Below are 16921 nucleotides of genomic sequence, written 5' to 3' on the forward strand. Positions count from 1 at the left end.
CCACCAACAATGGTTTAGTTTTAGTTCCGATTTCCTGCATTATGCATGTGTCTCATGCGCTATACCTATCCTTACCGATATGAAGATTTGGCCTCTATTTTTAGTTGGACTATTCGCCATGGCACAGCAGAAGGTCGTCGCACGTGAAGCATCAATTAATTAAAAGTGCTTTGGGATATGATAATTGTTTTATTTTTTGTTAAGATTTATAACTTCTCGATTTTGACTTGTCGCGATTACCTTAATTGGGATACAACGCAAAAGCAAAGGATTTTACAGTTTGCACAGGGTAACTGATCCATATTTAAAGAAAAACAGTTTAGTACAGTTTTACATTCTTTGTCACGGTACTAGGAAAAAGTGGTCCACCGATAAAATGTTCTACCGAATTATTTCCCCATATATTATTCGGTAGATTTTCTGCCAGCGAGGAATTTTGCCGCAGTCCATGGAAAATACGAAACGGTAAAGTACCAAGAACAAATGCATGTGAAACAGTTAAAATGCCACCGAGACGGGGTCCACAAATGTTTTCGGATAACATGATTCGCGGGTTTCGGCCCCAATGAGTCCGAAAACAAAATTAGAGTACGAACCCCTCCTTCCTCCAAACTATATATCAATAGAAAGGTTATGAAACACTACAGACGATTCTATAAAATCTTGCATGTTCTGCTGAGTAGTTTCATCTTTTAATAAGTGAGAGATCTGTAAATGCGAAGATGGTTTGTTGGCCATTTGTTACTTACATTTTGGTTCCCCTGCTTGCATTCGTCGACGCACACGACAAGAGTTTTGCTACTTGTGAGTTTCCAAGAGTTCGGACAAAAAATAAAGTGAAAGTGAATTCAAAAGGAGGCACGTTCACGTTAGGTTTGATCGATAAACATACTATACAAAAGTTAGCGATTTATGAGTCAATTTAAACTTGAATTTCCTATATTATTGACGACCGGTGGCTCAGTAGGAGAAAGTGTTGCCTTTGTGATTTTCATCTGCAAATGGTGAGTCATCTCGAATAAGGACTATTAGCCGTAGGCCCCGTGTCACAACCCTTCCTGTTAATCAGCATTGTGGCACGTTAAAGAACTGGCATGACTATTCCGGGTGTGGGGGGAAAGGGGTGAAGGGTACCATGTCTGAAAAACCCAGAGCTTTACAAAATTGCTAACCTTAAGCCTGAACATTATCTAATGCATAGTGTTTAGGCCTAAGGTTAAGGTTGGGTTGTTTCAGCTATGGCCCCCATACCCCCTATCCCACCTTCACCCCCTACCCCCCACCCCCGAAATAGTCATGCGGTTAAAGAACCTACAACCTGTTTGTGAAGAGTAAGAGGGAGACCCCTGGTTCGTGGTCTATCTCTCAGAGAATTGTACACTGCAATGAAACTGATGTGAGATGTACAGAAAAGATATCCATCACCATTACCACTATTGGGAGCAAAAGAAATTTGCATTGGAAAAACGTCCTATTTGGCTCCGCCAAATTAGTTTATCAGTGTGTGATGGTGTTTTTTTTTTGTTTTAAGGTAACTGAAGAGCCGATACTCATACTAAAGTAAATAACTCGGGATTCTCGACGCAAGCTCGCGGCTGTCGTAAAATGAAATAAAAGAAATAGGTGACTCTTGTTTTGTTATCAGGAGGCACCGCACTTTTCCCTTTCGTAAAGCTCTCTTCTTCCTCAATATCGAGTTATAAGACCTAAGTTTCGTTTTAGTTATTTTGATCCACACAAATAAAACAAACAGCTGTTTACGAAGACTAAAAGTGATCTTAAATCTTACTTTAGTGGTAATCGTAAACAACCTTATCAATCTTTTGGCTTAATTTTTCAATGCAAGCTTACTTTCAGCTGTGTTAGTTGTATTTAATTGTAATTGTTCTATTCGTCCAAACGTTCCTGTAAGCTTCCTAGTCATGTCATAAAGCTGTTTCATGTTCTCACTTGCTGCCGTCTCCTCTGCTTTCTGGGCCATTCAATCCACAAACTTCCTCTTATCTGTTCTAATATTACTCTCTACTTCACTGCTCACTTCCGCATATTAATTCTGTGCTTCTTTCTTTGCTACCCTTGTTCGGCAGTTGTTAATCACCGCTTTCTTAGCTTTCCTCTCCTGTATCTTCCGGTATGTCTCTGCCGAAAGCCATTCCTTCTTTTCAGGTAGTCTTCGGCTCACCACTTCTTCGCAAGCATAGTTAAGTGCTTCCTTTATATCCTTCCAGTGCGAATTAATGTCTCTGCAATTATATTAACTTACAATAAAAGAAAAGAAAACCCGAAGAAAAAAATAATCAGAAGCTAATCCTAAAATCAATTAAGTTCTTAAAATTAAAACTAATTCTTGGCTAATCTGTGAATAAATACAATCCTTAAATGCGTATAATCTCCTCAACCGTAAACGATAACCACCAAGTGAACTTTGACTTGCATTTACTAGAGTTTACTATACTTTATGTTTTCAGACCATTTCTTCTCCACTATGTAAACCGTTTTCTTGTGGCGAAACCACGCTTCAGTCGGCTTCTTGTTCCTCGAATATTGTTTCTCGACCGTACTCCTTCGGCTGAAACTTTTGCTGCTCTTATCCTTCTTCAGTCCTTCTTCCTCCTCATCTCGTTCTGTCGTTTCAGTTCATATGTGCTGCCGTTAATTAACAAAGGGATTTCGTGTTTGATGTCTTGTCGAGGCCCCTGCTAATGGCTCGTAGCAGTGATGCAGTGATTATTCACCTTCAACCAACAATCTCGTTCTGTCAGTTCAGTTCATAGGTCCCTCCGTAAACAAAACAGGATTTCGTCTTTGATGTCTTGTTGCGGCCCCTGCTAAAAAAATGACTCTTAGCAGTGATACAGGAAAATATCTTCACCTTCAACTCTTCACTTCCAACTTTCCCCTTAACGTTTCTCCTTCAACTCTTCTTTTCAGCTGGCCGACCAACGTTCATGTCTTTTACATATATACTCTAGTTTCACTAATTTATAATTTCAAATTATAACATGCATTATTACATGACTACATAACAACACTTAAAGAAGTTCATCAACAATAAGAGAGGTCACACTATACTCCAAGGAATTAAAAAAAAAAGCAATTCTTAGCAATGTAGTAAATACTAACGAACTACAATATGGCACTAAGTCGACAACTAAATGGTTAAGTATGAAAGGAAAAAAAACCTTCCATGACAAGAAGTCGGGTTCTGGGGATACTTTGTGACGATTATCGCCCCGTGTATCGCACTTTGATGATGAGATTGAGGTGGCTTACTACAGTTTTCCGAAGAAAAAGATCAAGATTTTGAAAGCTGTGAAATTAAAGCAACATGGTCACCGTGTCTCTCCTCGAAGTGTTAGTCACTGCAATTGATGTAAAATGTCATTTCACATGACAAATAAATGCAAATCGGGGGAAACTAAATATAGTGACCGAGCTCCAGGAGGGGGAATGGTAACTAGACATTTCAAAGCCCTTTTTATGAAAAAAAACTAGCCTTAGCGAGAAAGAATAATCATGCATAGAAATACCTAGTTAAATCTGTCCGACAGGGTTTTCGTAGATAGCAAAAACGTGGATTTTCGTCTATTTTGATAATAACTGAAAAACTGTCTCATAGATCTTTTCATAAAAATGTTGACGGTTTTGTCTTCATGTTGTTTAGTAATTCCCAAACATTTGACCCTGGTCGTACGGCTAGGTTTTGAGAAAAAAACCTTTGAAATGTCTAGTTTCCAGTTCCCCCTCCAGGAGCTCGGCCATTATGTTTAGCATTTTCTCCTGATTTGCATTTATTTTTCAGGTAAAATTACATTTTACATCAATTGACCCTTTTGCAAATACGGCGGCCATTTTGATTTCTATCGTTTCGAAATAAATTATGGGATGCTCAGGGGGCAAATTTAAAAAAGTCACTATCAATTTGCCATTAGAGGCTTACAACTCTTTATAGTTTCACTTTTGGTAAAGTATGGGACAAAAACTCATAATCCATGGGAAGAGATAAGAAATTCCAGACCTAACGTGCAAAGAACCAATAGGATTGCAGGATTGGTACCGTGCCTTCTTGGAAAAAATGAACTGAAAGGTGATATCCTTGTTTTATGTTTTCTACTGTGTTAAGTTTGTAGGACCCAAGTACTGATACTTGTTTCTGCTTGTGTAAACAGGGATAGGTTGCATTACAGACAACCATGCGTTCTCAACAGAAACTCATGACCTTGAAGCGTTCAACTCTTGTTCAGAGCTGGGGTTTTTGAGTTTAAAAATTTCCTTATTTGGATGTAACGAAGCTTGTGCATATTCCCGCGCGTGCAGCTGCGATCTTATTTTTGTCCATATTTGGGCATAAATTTGTTGTCCTAAAGTCCCCAGCTTTGTTCCAAGGAAAACAGTCATTTGCCTTGATAAAGCTGTTTTTAGAACTGCCGTTGTTGGCTTTTACTATGTAAAAAGGTCATCTGTTCCTTCTCCCATGCTAATACTCTATATCTACCCCAGTTTAATGAAACATACTGCGTGCATTCCCTCCATACAACTCAACTTGGAAGCGTTTTATTTCTACTGAAGTTTTGTGTACATAACTAAGCATGCTCCAGAGTCTGTCACGTGAATAGACATCTCTTTACAGTGGTAAAGCTGGCGCAGTGGTAAGAGCACTCATGCACCTTCCAGCAATGTGTACAAGTACAAGAAAGGGTTACGTTTTTGCAAACGTTGGCCGTGTAGCACTTATATTTCAACAGAATTAACTAATGGAGGGCAATGTGAAGTGCTATTTTCTACCCATGTAAACCATGTCAGAGATTTTCTCTGTCCTTGTGTGGGCCAAATTACATTAGTAGGGCTAACGCTCACATGGTTTACATGGGTAAAAATAACACTTTACATTACCCTCCAATAGTTAATGCCACAAATGAACACAGCATAAATGTGAAACAATAAGGGGAGTCCATTTTGCCACTGGCAGACCGTGAAAAGGGAAAACGCCGCGCCTGACTGCTTCCACGTCCCGTCCAATGCATCAAAGATGGAGGACATATCAAGTTGGATATGAAAACTGGAAAAATTGTTTATTTTTTTTGTACTAGTAAAAAAAGATCTTTTTGTTTCTTTTCACTTATTTAAACTCTTATTTGACAAATAAAACTAACAAATTAAAAAACAATGAAGCATACTATCAAACTAAATATAAATCCTGGCGTTGTCATTTAAATTTGAAGCAGCATTGAACAGTCCAGAGCTTGCTGATGTTGAAAGTTTAGTATCTGGAATAAAGTGACTGATGTCTTGTCCAGGGAAACGCTTTTTCATAGTCAAGGTATTTATTTAAAAAATTGAGCTTGTGGAGCTATGTATAAAAACCAAAGGAAGCAATAAAATCAAAAACAGTGTTAAGAGGCTCAGCTGGCTGGAGGAATTTTTTTTAGAATACATAGATTCGCAACGACGAAAACAAAGCAAAAGCAGGAGAAATATGTGTTGCAGAAAAGGAAAGGCTCAGTCCGGTATTTGGAAGATGTGAATTTCATTAAAGATATTTTAGATTTAATACTGACAAACGGGAATATCACGCTCAGCTCTCACGATCACCTCCAAAGAAAAACATGAATTCATTCTTTTACGTTGTCGACTACATAGAGGTGTGTCATCCTTTCTTAGGGCCACAAATAAAAGACTATCGTCTAAATACTGCCCATCGATTTTACTTAAAAACTTGCCACTCGAGTTGAAGAGGAATGGATGTTACTATGTTTCAACAATAATTTACTGAGTGACAAGTCATTTCTTACTCAATAATAGCAGTGATTTTTCAATTAAAGGCATGAGGTTTTAAGAACATTTATTTTAAAAAAGAATCCTTTCCCTTCTAATGGAAAACATAAATGCAGTCTTTCTTTGCATCAGCTACAAAAAGACTGTCATACCTGTGTACAGCAACAGAAAGAGGACAGCAATTTTGCAAATACTGTCCTTTTATTTTACACAAAAACTTGCCATCCGGAGTGAAGAGTTGCAGCCTATGGTTACCTGAATCACACAAAATGAGCCGGTTGTACTTGTCAATAACGAGTCCAAAAGGATAACTAAACTGACCATCATTGGACCCCATAGAACGAATGTCATGTAAATACACTCCTGTTTTGTCAAATACCTTGACACAGTTAGCGAGGTAATAAGAAACAAAGAATTTGTCCTGGCGATAAATAGCGCAGAATGGGGAATTATCACAGTCTGGGGCACTAAAGGACTGGAGCAAATCATTCCCGTCAGGGGAGAGGACCTTGATTTTGTTGCCCGTAAAGTCACTCATGATTATACTACCATCACTCGCAATGGAAATGTGGCGTGGTTGATCAAGATGTTTATCATTGATTTGCTTGATCAAATGACCTTCCTCACTGAATAGACGAAGATTATTGCCGCTTTCCCAAACTAAAGTCAGCAGATCACCAGAGTCTGTAAATGCCACGGACGAAGGTCTACCATTAAGTCTTATCTCCCTTTGAAACTTTCCTTCAGAGCTAAACAGTTGAATTCTTTCATTCCGCCAATCTGCAGCAGCAATCGTTCCCGTTTTATCACTCACATCAATATCGTTAATGCCATCAAATTCTCCTCGTCCCGTGCCTTGTGAACCAAACTGAAAGGCAAATTGATATTGATGCTGATGAACCTGCATAATCCAAGGACTACCAATCAGCGGCTGTCCATTCACACGGATCTCCACTGTGTGTTGTCCGGCACCTTGTGGTGTATATGTCACTGTGTATTTGCCGTCTTTGTTGTCTTTAATGTCTGTTTTAAGTTGATCACCTTCTGGAGTCAATATGCCGACTTTGATTTTATCATCTTGTTGATAACATTGAAATCCTTCGGAATCCTTTGTAACAATGACGAAATATGTCTCCTTCCTTTCTTTCACTTCCTTGCTGTCTTGACCTTCAGCTAAGCACTTTGAGGGATCAGTCTTGGTGACAACAACTGGATCTGTAAGATCCAATTTCTTTTCCACCAAGTAATATAAATGTGGCGACCTGTAAAGGTCGAGTTTTCGATCATTAAACAGTTCATTGCAGCGTCCGAGGACGGCGTGATTTGTTTGTAGGATTTCGACGCTCACGTTTCTTTCTAAGATACTCTGACAGCGTTCGACGCAGCTTTTCATCTGGGTCGCAACCAGTTCAAAGTCTTCCAGTCGCGTTGCATGTTGTTTTTGTTGCGCTTCATAAATTTCGCGAAACTTGTCCTTCATTTTCTTCTCGTGTTCTCGCAAATCACGAATCAATTCTTCCACAGTGTCTGTCATTTTCTTTTCTTCGTTCAAAATGTTAATTTTGTTATTGTTTTTTAGGTCAGTTTGTTTCTTAATTTCACCCTCATACCTGACAATTTCCGCTTTCACTTTGGCCACAGCGTCTGCCATTTGCATCTTTTGTTCTTGTGCAGCTTTCTGAGTGTCTGTCATGGTGTGTCGATTATGACTCACTACAGTGCATTTGTGGCAAATCAGAACTTTACAGTCTTCGCAATAAAATTCCAGAGGTTGATCTTCATGATATTGTTGTGAACACATCACCGGTCTGTGGATCAAATCTTGCACATCTTGCGCTTGCAGTTTGTCAATCAAAACATTGCGATGACCTCTTGAAGCCTTTAAGCGTTGGTGAGCTTGAAAACAAGCTACGCACAGAAAATTCTGGCACACGAAACAGTAACATGTTGCTGTGTTGTTCTCGTCACAACTGTTGCATCTCTGAGACTGAATGCTGCCATCTTCTAGAACGAGAACATCCACTAACCGGTTGAGATGAAACGATGACGGCAAATTGTCGAAGGTGTCTGTTTCGGGAATTTGAAATGAAGTCTGGCAAACCGGGCATTTGATTATTGTTTTTAGCTGTCTTCGTTCGAAGTTTGCCAGTTTGTCGAGACACTCCAGGCAGAACGAGTGAAGACACGGTAATGTCTTGGGATTTTTTACTGTTTCTATGCATAATGGGCATTCTGCTTCCTTTTTAAGATTCTTGAAAAGCTGTTGAACTTCCATAATGAAGCCTTGCAGCGCAAAATGTGGGTGCGTGAATTGTGACGTCACTGATATCTCTGGTAGATATGTCAATGCAAAGTCTTAATCGCTGAAGTCACCTGAAGTCTTTGGTGATATTCTAATGCACCTTAGCACTTTCTTAACCATTTTAAAATCTTAAAAGTTCTATTTTGAAAATTAAAAAAACTAATCAGGCGTAAAACACATAACTACAAACAGCAATAGTCAACGGATTCCTGAAATAACTAAATATGTGCACGGGTAAACTGCTACTGTAAGTTTAACTACATGCTCTGTGAGCGTAAGCTGGATTGCCGGTGGTACATGTTACACAAAAAAAAGAGCAGTGATTGGATGGTATTGAAGGCTCTGAAACTGGATTTTTCCAGGAGTAATGCCGAAAATAAAAAGCAAAACAAAGAAAAAAAAGCCTAGGAATCCGATAAGTACTCCTGGTAACCCATACAATGGATGAATCAGGCTACGGGATGGAGCTCGAATGGAGCTTATTTCTCATCATCCGAAGAGCTGCTCAGTCCGGAAACGAAACACTACTTATTTTTTGTTTCCTCAGAACGAAATGTAGCTATTTTGACTTCCGGGTGAACTATTTACACAATGAGGTTGAGTGGCCAGTCAAAACAGGGTTTTGTAATAAAAAATCTAAACATCTATGAGATGCAAAAACAGTCTTGCGAACACGTGAACCTGCGTCCGTGGGTCTTCCGTCCATTTGATTTCCATGAAAAATGGAAAATGAAAAAAAAATGGATTTTGTATTTTTAATGTTTCATTTGTTTTTACCAAGGAACGTTGAGAATAGAATTCCAACAAACACAAACATGAAAACCATGGTTTCTTATTGAATAAAAATTAAAAATGACAATACAAATCTTTAATTTTTGTTTGCAAAGGAAGAAAGAAGAATTGAATAGCAGCCAATCGATTTGAAATCATTCTTTTTCAGAACCTTTCCAATAGGGGTCTAATTCTTTGATTTTTCAAGGAAGGGGCTTTCAAGATGGAGGAAATGATCCATGCAGTATTTATCCGATCAATTTTCAATTTTCCTCTGTCGATGATCAAATAAAAAAGAAAAATTGACAAACTCTTGCGCACCATGGGACGGACAATTCGAGACCTCAACTAACAGGGCTGCGGTTGGGAGAAGTCACGCAACCCTTGGAGGGGAGGAGAGTTGAGTTATGGCGGCTACAAGGTTTCGCCTTTAATCTTTACTAGGAGTCGTATTTTTATTTCCTCGCCCCAAATGTCAAACCTATATGGTTCCCTGCATATTCAGACGTTTTAAACGACTTGGACCTCCACTAGGCTGCCTTTTGAAAGGCCAAAAATTCACATGCGCCAGGTACGTGATATTTGCATTTGCTCGAAGTAGTATTTGTATGGATCGAAATACATCAAATAAAGTTACTTTTCCACAATGAGACGACAACGAAATGTTTGAAATCGCAGGAAAATTAACGCTACCGAGCCGAAATAATGGTTTGCAGTCAAGGCTGCCCCTTGAATAAGCTTATAAAAAAACACAACGATACAGGTAACTCAGCACTCTTTCTTTCCAAACTCGTAGGTTTTTATTTTTCATTTGCTTTCAAGAATACATTTTCACATGTATAAAGCTGTTCAAAGCACTGAATTTAAACACACCATGGATCACACCCTCACAAGCTAAGCTGGTAAAATTATAATTGTGTCATATATATTTTCCTTTCATCCTATAGGAAAAACCTGAGCAGCACTCAATAATAAGGGAAGTGATTTCACGGAGGATACAGTGAAACATGAGGATAAAGTCAAACAACTGGCTGAAATTTGCAGCTATGAGCAATACTCATAAGTGAGGTCTCGGAATAACTGAATTGCATTTTGAAACAATGTTGGATTTCCATTTACTACATTTTGAAAAACAGTGAGAAAATCAGGAAAATGTGAATGGAAGTGTTTCCTTGTTGGTGAACTTTGGCATCCGATCCATCACAAGACAATGGGTCTATACCAAATTCTGGCCAGGTTGTCAATTGCTCCCCACTTCCTTCAAATAACTGAACAGCCACCGCTGTTGTTGGAACAACATCTGGTGTCACCTTAACTGTCTTGTCCATAGCTGCTTGCATATTGTTTGGATGTACTCTCTGTTCTATTATAATGCAGAGAGAATATGAACATACTTGTAGCTAGTAATTTAAGAACCTGGTTATAGAGTGATTTTACTTCACCCGTGAAACAGAGAATTAAAAAATGAGACAAGAGGTACTTACCTTGAAGTGTAATTGTAATTCTCTGAAGATGCATGTAGTATTATGGGATAAATTTTCATAACCTGTCTGTGAGACTTTTTACCCACCCATTTATTGTTGGACCGTCGCCATACACTTGGCACACGAAGAATGGCTTACTTGCCTTGCATGAGCCATTTATACTCAACTCATTTGCATAATAATAACATGCTTTGAAGTGTGGCTGCTGACATTAGCATTACAAAGGAATGCAAATTTATCCCATAATACTACATGCATCTTCAGAGAATTACAATTACACTTCAAGGTAAGTACCTCTTGTCTCCTTTTTAAATTCTCTGTTTCAGGGGTCAAGCAAAATCACTCTATCACCATGTTCTTAAATCACTAGCTACCGGTATGTTCATATTCTCTCTGCATTATAATAGAACAGAGGGTACATCCAAACAATATGCAAGCAGCTATGGACAAGACAGTTAAAGTGACACCAGATGTTGTTCCAACAACAGAGGTGGCTGTTCAGTTATTTGAAGGAAGTGGGGGGCAATTGACAACCTGGCCAGAATTTGGTATAGACCCATTGTCTTGTGATGGATGCCAAAAGTTCGGCAAGAAGGCAGCACTTCCATTCACATTTTCCTGATTTTCTCACTGTGTTTGAAAATGTAGTAAATGGAAATCCAACATTGTTTCAAAATGCAATTCAGTTATTCCGAGACCTCACTTATGAGTATTGCTCATAGCTGCAAATTTCAGCCGGTTGTTTGACTTTATCCTCATGTTTCACTGTATCCTCCGTGAAATCACATCCCTTATTAGTGAGTACTGCTCAGGTTTTTCCTATAGGATGAAAGGAAAATATATATGACACAATTATAATTTTACCAGCTTAGCTTGTGAGGGTGTGATCCATGGTGTGTTTAAATTCAGTGCTTTGAACAGCTTTATACATGTGAAAATGTATTCTTGAAAACAAATGAAAAATAAAAACCTACGAGTTTGGAAAGAAAGAGTGCTGATTTACCTGTATCGTTGTGTTTTTTTATAAGCTTATTCAAGGGGCAGCCTTGACTGCAAACCATTATTTCGGCTCGGTAGCGTTAATTTTCCTGCGATTTCAAACATTTCGTTGTCGTCTCATTGTGGAAAAGTTCCTTTATTTGATGTATTTCGATCCATACAAATACTACTTCGAGCAAATGCAAATATCACGTACCTGGCGCATGTGAATTTTTGGCCTTTCAAAAGGCAGCCTAGTGGAGGTCCAAGTCGTTTAAAACGTCTGAATATGCAGGGCACCATATAGGTTTGACATTTGTGGCGAGGAAATAAAAATACGACTCCTAGTAAAGATTAAAGGCGAAACCTTGTAGCCGCCATAACTCAACTCTCCTCCCCTCCAAGGGTTGCGTGACTTCTCCCAACCGCAGCCCTGTTAGTTGAGGTCTCGAATTGTCCGTCCCATGGTGCGCAAGAGTTTGTCAATTTTTCTTTTTTATTTGATCATCGACAGAGGAAAATTGATCGGATATTTACTGCATGGATCATTTCCTCCATCTTGAAAGCCCCTTCCTTGAAAAATCAAAGAATTAGACCCCGATTGGAAAGGTTCTGAAAAAGAATGATTTCAAATCGATTGGCTGCTATTCAATTCTTCTTTCTTCCTTTGCAAACAAAAATTAAAGATTTGTATTGACATTTTTAATTTTTATTCAATAAGAAACCATGGTTTTCATGTTTGTGTTTGTTGGAATTCTATTCTCAACGTTCCTTGGTAAAAACAAATGAAACATTAAAAATACAAAATCCATTTTTTTTCATTTTCCATTTTTCATGGAAATCAAATGGACGGAAGACCCACGGGTCCAACAAGCTTTCTTTCAAATAATTTTTGACTAACAAGAATTAGTCAAATTTCAATTTTCTTTTTTACCTGAAGATTGTGCAGAGTTGAATACAAATAAATAAAATTATAAATAGCCAGAGAATTGTAAACACCGATCTACCGAAGGTGATCGATTCATTCTCTGATATCCAACCCGAAAAAGTTACCGGAGAATTTGCCGTTTGGCTTCAGTGTTGTACATAACACTACACTTATTAAAATATTAACGAGAATTCGACGAAGAGGTAAATGCGACTATATTTCTTGTATGAATTCTCGGTTTTCACATGACGTCACGACCGCCATGTTGGTGCCCTAAACAAAGAAAAGGCGGCCATGTTGGTGCCCCGACCAAATCCTCCGGGAATTTAACTCTATTATTATGCAAACGCTTCCTTTTGTTTTCGTTGAAAAACATGGCTGTTGATCACGTGAGTGAAAACCAGCAATTGCGATGTTTATTTCATGCTTCTTATGCAAATTTTTGACAAAGAATATTAAGTTACAACAAATGCTCCACTGAAAGATTGTTAAAAAATCTTCTTATTTGGACGTTCATTTGGGCAAAAAGATGCAACACTTGGCGAAAAATAATATTTAAAATGAAAAGAATGAAAAAAAAAATCGCTGGAAATCTGTCTTTAAAGAGAGAAATAAAGAAATAGTTTTGACTTCTTAAAATGACTACATGTTACACCAGAATAACTAAACAAGTCTTTTTTCTGACGTTAAAAACTATGGCTATCTATTATTCATAGGGCTACAAATTTTTGTCATCTTTATGACGAAACTACTCCCGTAGAACAAATTTCCACTCAGGTATGCAAATTTTTTTAAACAACGGCCAAATAATCTAACAAAAACCTTTTCTAGCGTAAAATTTATGGAAGCAAACAACATATTTGCTATTAGAGGCAAAGAACCCCTTCCTATTTCAGTTGAAAAACGTTAAATGACAACGACCACAACCAGGTTTTCTGAGCCCGTTCAGCAAACCATTTTTTTAACGAAAACCGCTGGTCAGCAACATGGTTCTCGCCATTACTGTATAAGGTCTTCCATTTCAATTGCATGCGTGCAAACAAGAAACACAATCCTTATAAAAAACTACATGCAATGAAATAAATTTCTTACAGTTCAGGATCACACCTTTTTCTTAAGAACATATCCTTGAATAATGACGCACAAAATAGACAACAAGCTTTCTTTGAAATAATTCTTCACTGTTATATTTCCAATTACGTTTTTTACCTGAATACTGTGCAGAGTTGAGTACAAAATAAATGCAAATAGCCAGACAACAGAGATGCGACTTCAGTAAACAAAAATGCACTCAAGGCGTTCGATTTCTTTCAGTGAGTTTGTTAAACCCATACAGAATTTACCATTTGGTTTCAGTGTTGTACAAAACATCACAGTTAGTAAAATATTATAAATACAGCTCACTTTGATACGGAGATGCAATTGTTGTCGAAGTCCATCATTACTTGTCGCTTTCAAGATTCCAGATATTTATTTTTCACCACCTGTCTTGTTTATCCAATTGACGTTCCATTCTTGAGCTCCATAAGGGTATATTTTGTCTAAAGATTCACTAAAACGTCATTTACGTACAATGACTTCGACGCCATTGTAGGTTAATTAAATATTCTATTGTATCCACCAGATAAAATCTACGCAGTTCTACTACCCCTGAAACCTACCAAACATACGCGGAAAAGACTTTGATCAAAAAGACAATACTTAGCAGGGAAGTGACAGGAGAGTCGTACTGTGCAAGTTTTTCATTTTCTTGACACCGAAACAAAAGAAAACGGATAAAGTCCATTCAGATTCTGACTGGATTGCCATATATGCTCCATACAAGCCCCTGTACTTTTTTTGCTTTTCAGCGTGGGGTGCCTGTTCTTCAGTGCTTTTTCACAGGCCACGTTTTTAATGTTTCGATTGCAAAATAAAAAGCAAAATAAATTGATACCAGTCAAGGCATCCGATTGGTGATGCGGCTTCTGAAAACTGATGTAGGTTCTCGGACATGGATATCTCTGTCATTTTTCAATCCAAATTGCTGCGATGTCATGCGTTGACTACCTCTTTCCACTAATATCACGCAGTCTCCTGCAGGTAGCATGCTTCTAGTACTAGCGAAGATGGTTTGGTTTATAGCAGGCTTCGTGAGAAAAGATTTTTAACAAAATCATTAATCTCTTCACTTTTAAACGTAAAAAGGGGGTAGTCACATTTCGAAATCAACACTGACCGAAGTAACCACATTGCGAAATCGCGACAAACCGCGCGCAACCAATTAAACGTTAACAGCCAATCATAACGCATGGCAATTTATGTAGCCGACGCTAAGCGCAGGAAAGACGTGCGACCAGTTCAAGAATGCTTTCGCTTTAGCCCATGATTGGCTACAAATGAGTCACGAGTGCTTCCACTGTAACCTCCGATAGGATACAAATTTGTCACGAATTATTTCGCTCTAGCGTCTGATAAGCTACAATAACAGATGAATCACCAGTGCTTATTTTTGCTTCAACTTCTGATTGGCCACAAATATGGTGCGACAGCTTTGAGCCGTTCAATTCAAGAAGAAAAGCAATGGAACCTATAGGATTTTTGAAATTACTCTCAACAACCAATCGAAGAGTGCTTTATAAATCAATAGAATGGTTTTCCATAGAGTATCTTCAGCTTTTTTTTTATCTCGTCTTTTTACTGTTCTACGTAGCTCTAATCCGATTTTCAGGCGCTACAAAATTATTCGGAGAGGCAATTTTTAAGTTATCGATCCCAAAAAATATCGAAAATGACTGTCTTTCCTAGGAAAAAAGTCTTTTTATAGTTAGGGTCTTGGTTTAACCTTCTTACCCCCAGGAATGATCAGTATGTAAATTTTCCTCATAATTTCAATGAAATGTGAGTCCAGAGGGGGTTAGACAGAAGCGCGCAAGGAGTCATGGGAAATTTTCATTTTTCAGTCAGTTGCCTCCAGACTTCAAGGGGAACACATTTCTGCGTTGTAATGAACATGGACGCCATTGATAGACAGGACGCAGAGTCAACTTTGTTTGAGAGCTCCAGTCGCATCTTCTTACATTGCTGTGACATGCTCAGTTTATTTACTTTCTCTGTTCCAAGCCTGCCCTTTTTGATGATCAATGGGCTTTTTGCCCATTTCAGTTTCGAGAAAAAAATTCCTTTGGGAAAACGAGTGTGTATTTTGCCACTGAGCGAGGAAATTAGATGCTCTGAAGTCGGCGTCAGTTCTATTATTAAAACCCAGTGTTGATTTTGAGGTATGGAGGTATGGAATTTTCTCGTTTTTGAATCATGCATTGTTGAAAAATTTGCATGTATTTGAGGCTTGAGCTATCGTCCTGATTGTCATTCTAAAATGTGTGAGTGCAGATTTTCCTTGCTTAGTGCACAACACGTTTAGAGATCGTTCTTCTCATGTTATAGTTTGACTCTCAAGAAAGCGACGAGGAGAGCATCCTCCTCAGAAACAGCCATTGCTCAACTGCCTCGAGCTCCAAAGGAAACTTTGCCAGTTGCTCCATTGTTAGATATTGACAGGATGAATGGTGAATGCAACTGTTCGTCTTTCCTAGAAACGGCTGGCAGATGGATAATTTTTTGTCAAACATTAAGGGGAGAGAGTGAGTTTAAAGGATGACAAAGAGGAAAATGAGGACGTTCATGAAGAAGGAAACATGTTTTATTGTTTGTCACATAATGGACTGGAAAACTGTAAATATTCTGTCCTTAAAAATATCATTTCAGGTCTCCATGTCACTGAAACCTGCCCTTGGTAGACTTTAGAAAGATTTCATGTGTGTTATTTCTTGCTCTCAGGTAATGTTTGAAAACATATCTGCAGGAACATAAACAAAGTAACATGTACTTACCTTTTGAAATAAGATATTAATCCATTTGTTTGGGGGTGGGGGGGGGGGGGTTATTGTTCAGAGAACTTAGATATTGCCAATACCAAACATGGGTATTTCGTAAAGCTAAATTGGAGGTTAGGGCAAATTTCCCAGGCTCTCTTGGGTTTGTCCAAGATTTCTGGAATCACGGCGAAGAGCTTATCTTTTATCACGTTATTGTTATAAGTTAGTAGTAAGTTATTTCCTGAACATAAAAAAAGCTCACGTGATAAGCTTTATCGTGTGAGGACGGTACAAAACCTGGACCCCAATCAGGACCCCAATCTGAACCTCCACCTGGATCCCCTCAAAAACAAAAGAAAACCATCTCTAAATCCCAGGTACAACTTGTGGGTTCATTAATCGTTGAATATTTTAATCTTTCCAAGATGTACTCAATATTTTTATTTCTCACGCCGATATTTGATTTGCATCATGTTGTGCCTTCGCCAACTACTGCTGACCAAAACATTCCTATAGTATCAGAAAGGAAAGGTATTGAGATCCGTATGGTACTGTCGGGCAATCTCTTATGTGTACAAAAATTTGGTTTTATCAACGGAGCTGATAATGTAAATTGGCCACCGTACCGAGATTCTAAAAGCTGACGTTTCGAGCGTTAGCCCTTCTTCAGAGCGAATCGCTCTTTGGATTCCCTCTGACGAAGGGCTAACTCTCGAAACGTCAGCTTTTAGAATCTCTGCACGGTGGTCAATTTACATTATCAACTCCGTTGATAAAACCAAATTTTTTTATACTACTTCCCCACCGGACGCAGCACCACAGTTTC

The 16921-nt window shown here is 38.4% G+C and overlaps 1 protein-coding gene across 1 annotated transcript; it reads right to left on the bottom strand.

Moving 5' to 3' along the window:
* Nucleotides 1-5130: 5130 nt before the first annotated feature.
* On the bottom strand, nt 5131-8051 carry LOC138022785 (E3 ubiquitin-protein ligase TRIM71-like). Its single transcript, XM_068869739.1, has one exon. It carries the CDS (start codon nt 8048-8050, stop codon nt 5870-5872), a length of 2181 nt encoding a protein of 726 aa, XP_068725840.1. The 5' UTR covers nt 8051; the 3' UTR covers nt 5131-5869.
* Nucleotides 8052-16921: the final 8870 nt, after the last annotated feature.

Source organism: Montipora capricornis, chromosome 11 (assembly GCF_036669925.1).
Source record: "Montipora capricornis isolate CH-2021 chromosome 11, ASM3666992v2, whole genome shotgun sequence".
NCBI classification, from domain to species: domain Eukaryota; kingdom Metazoa; phylum Cnidaria; class Anthozoa; order Scleractinia; family Acroporidae; genus Montipora; species Montipora capricornis.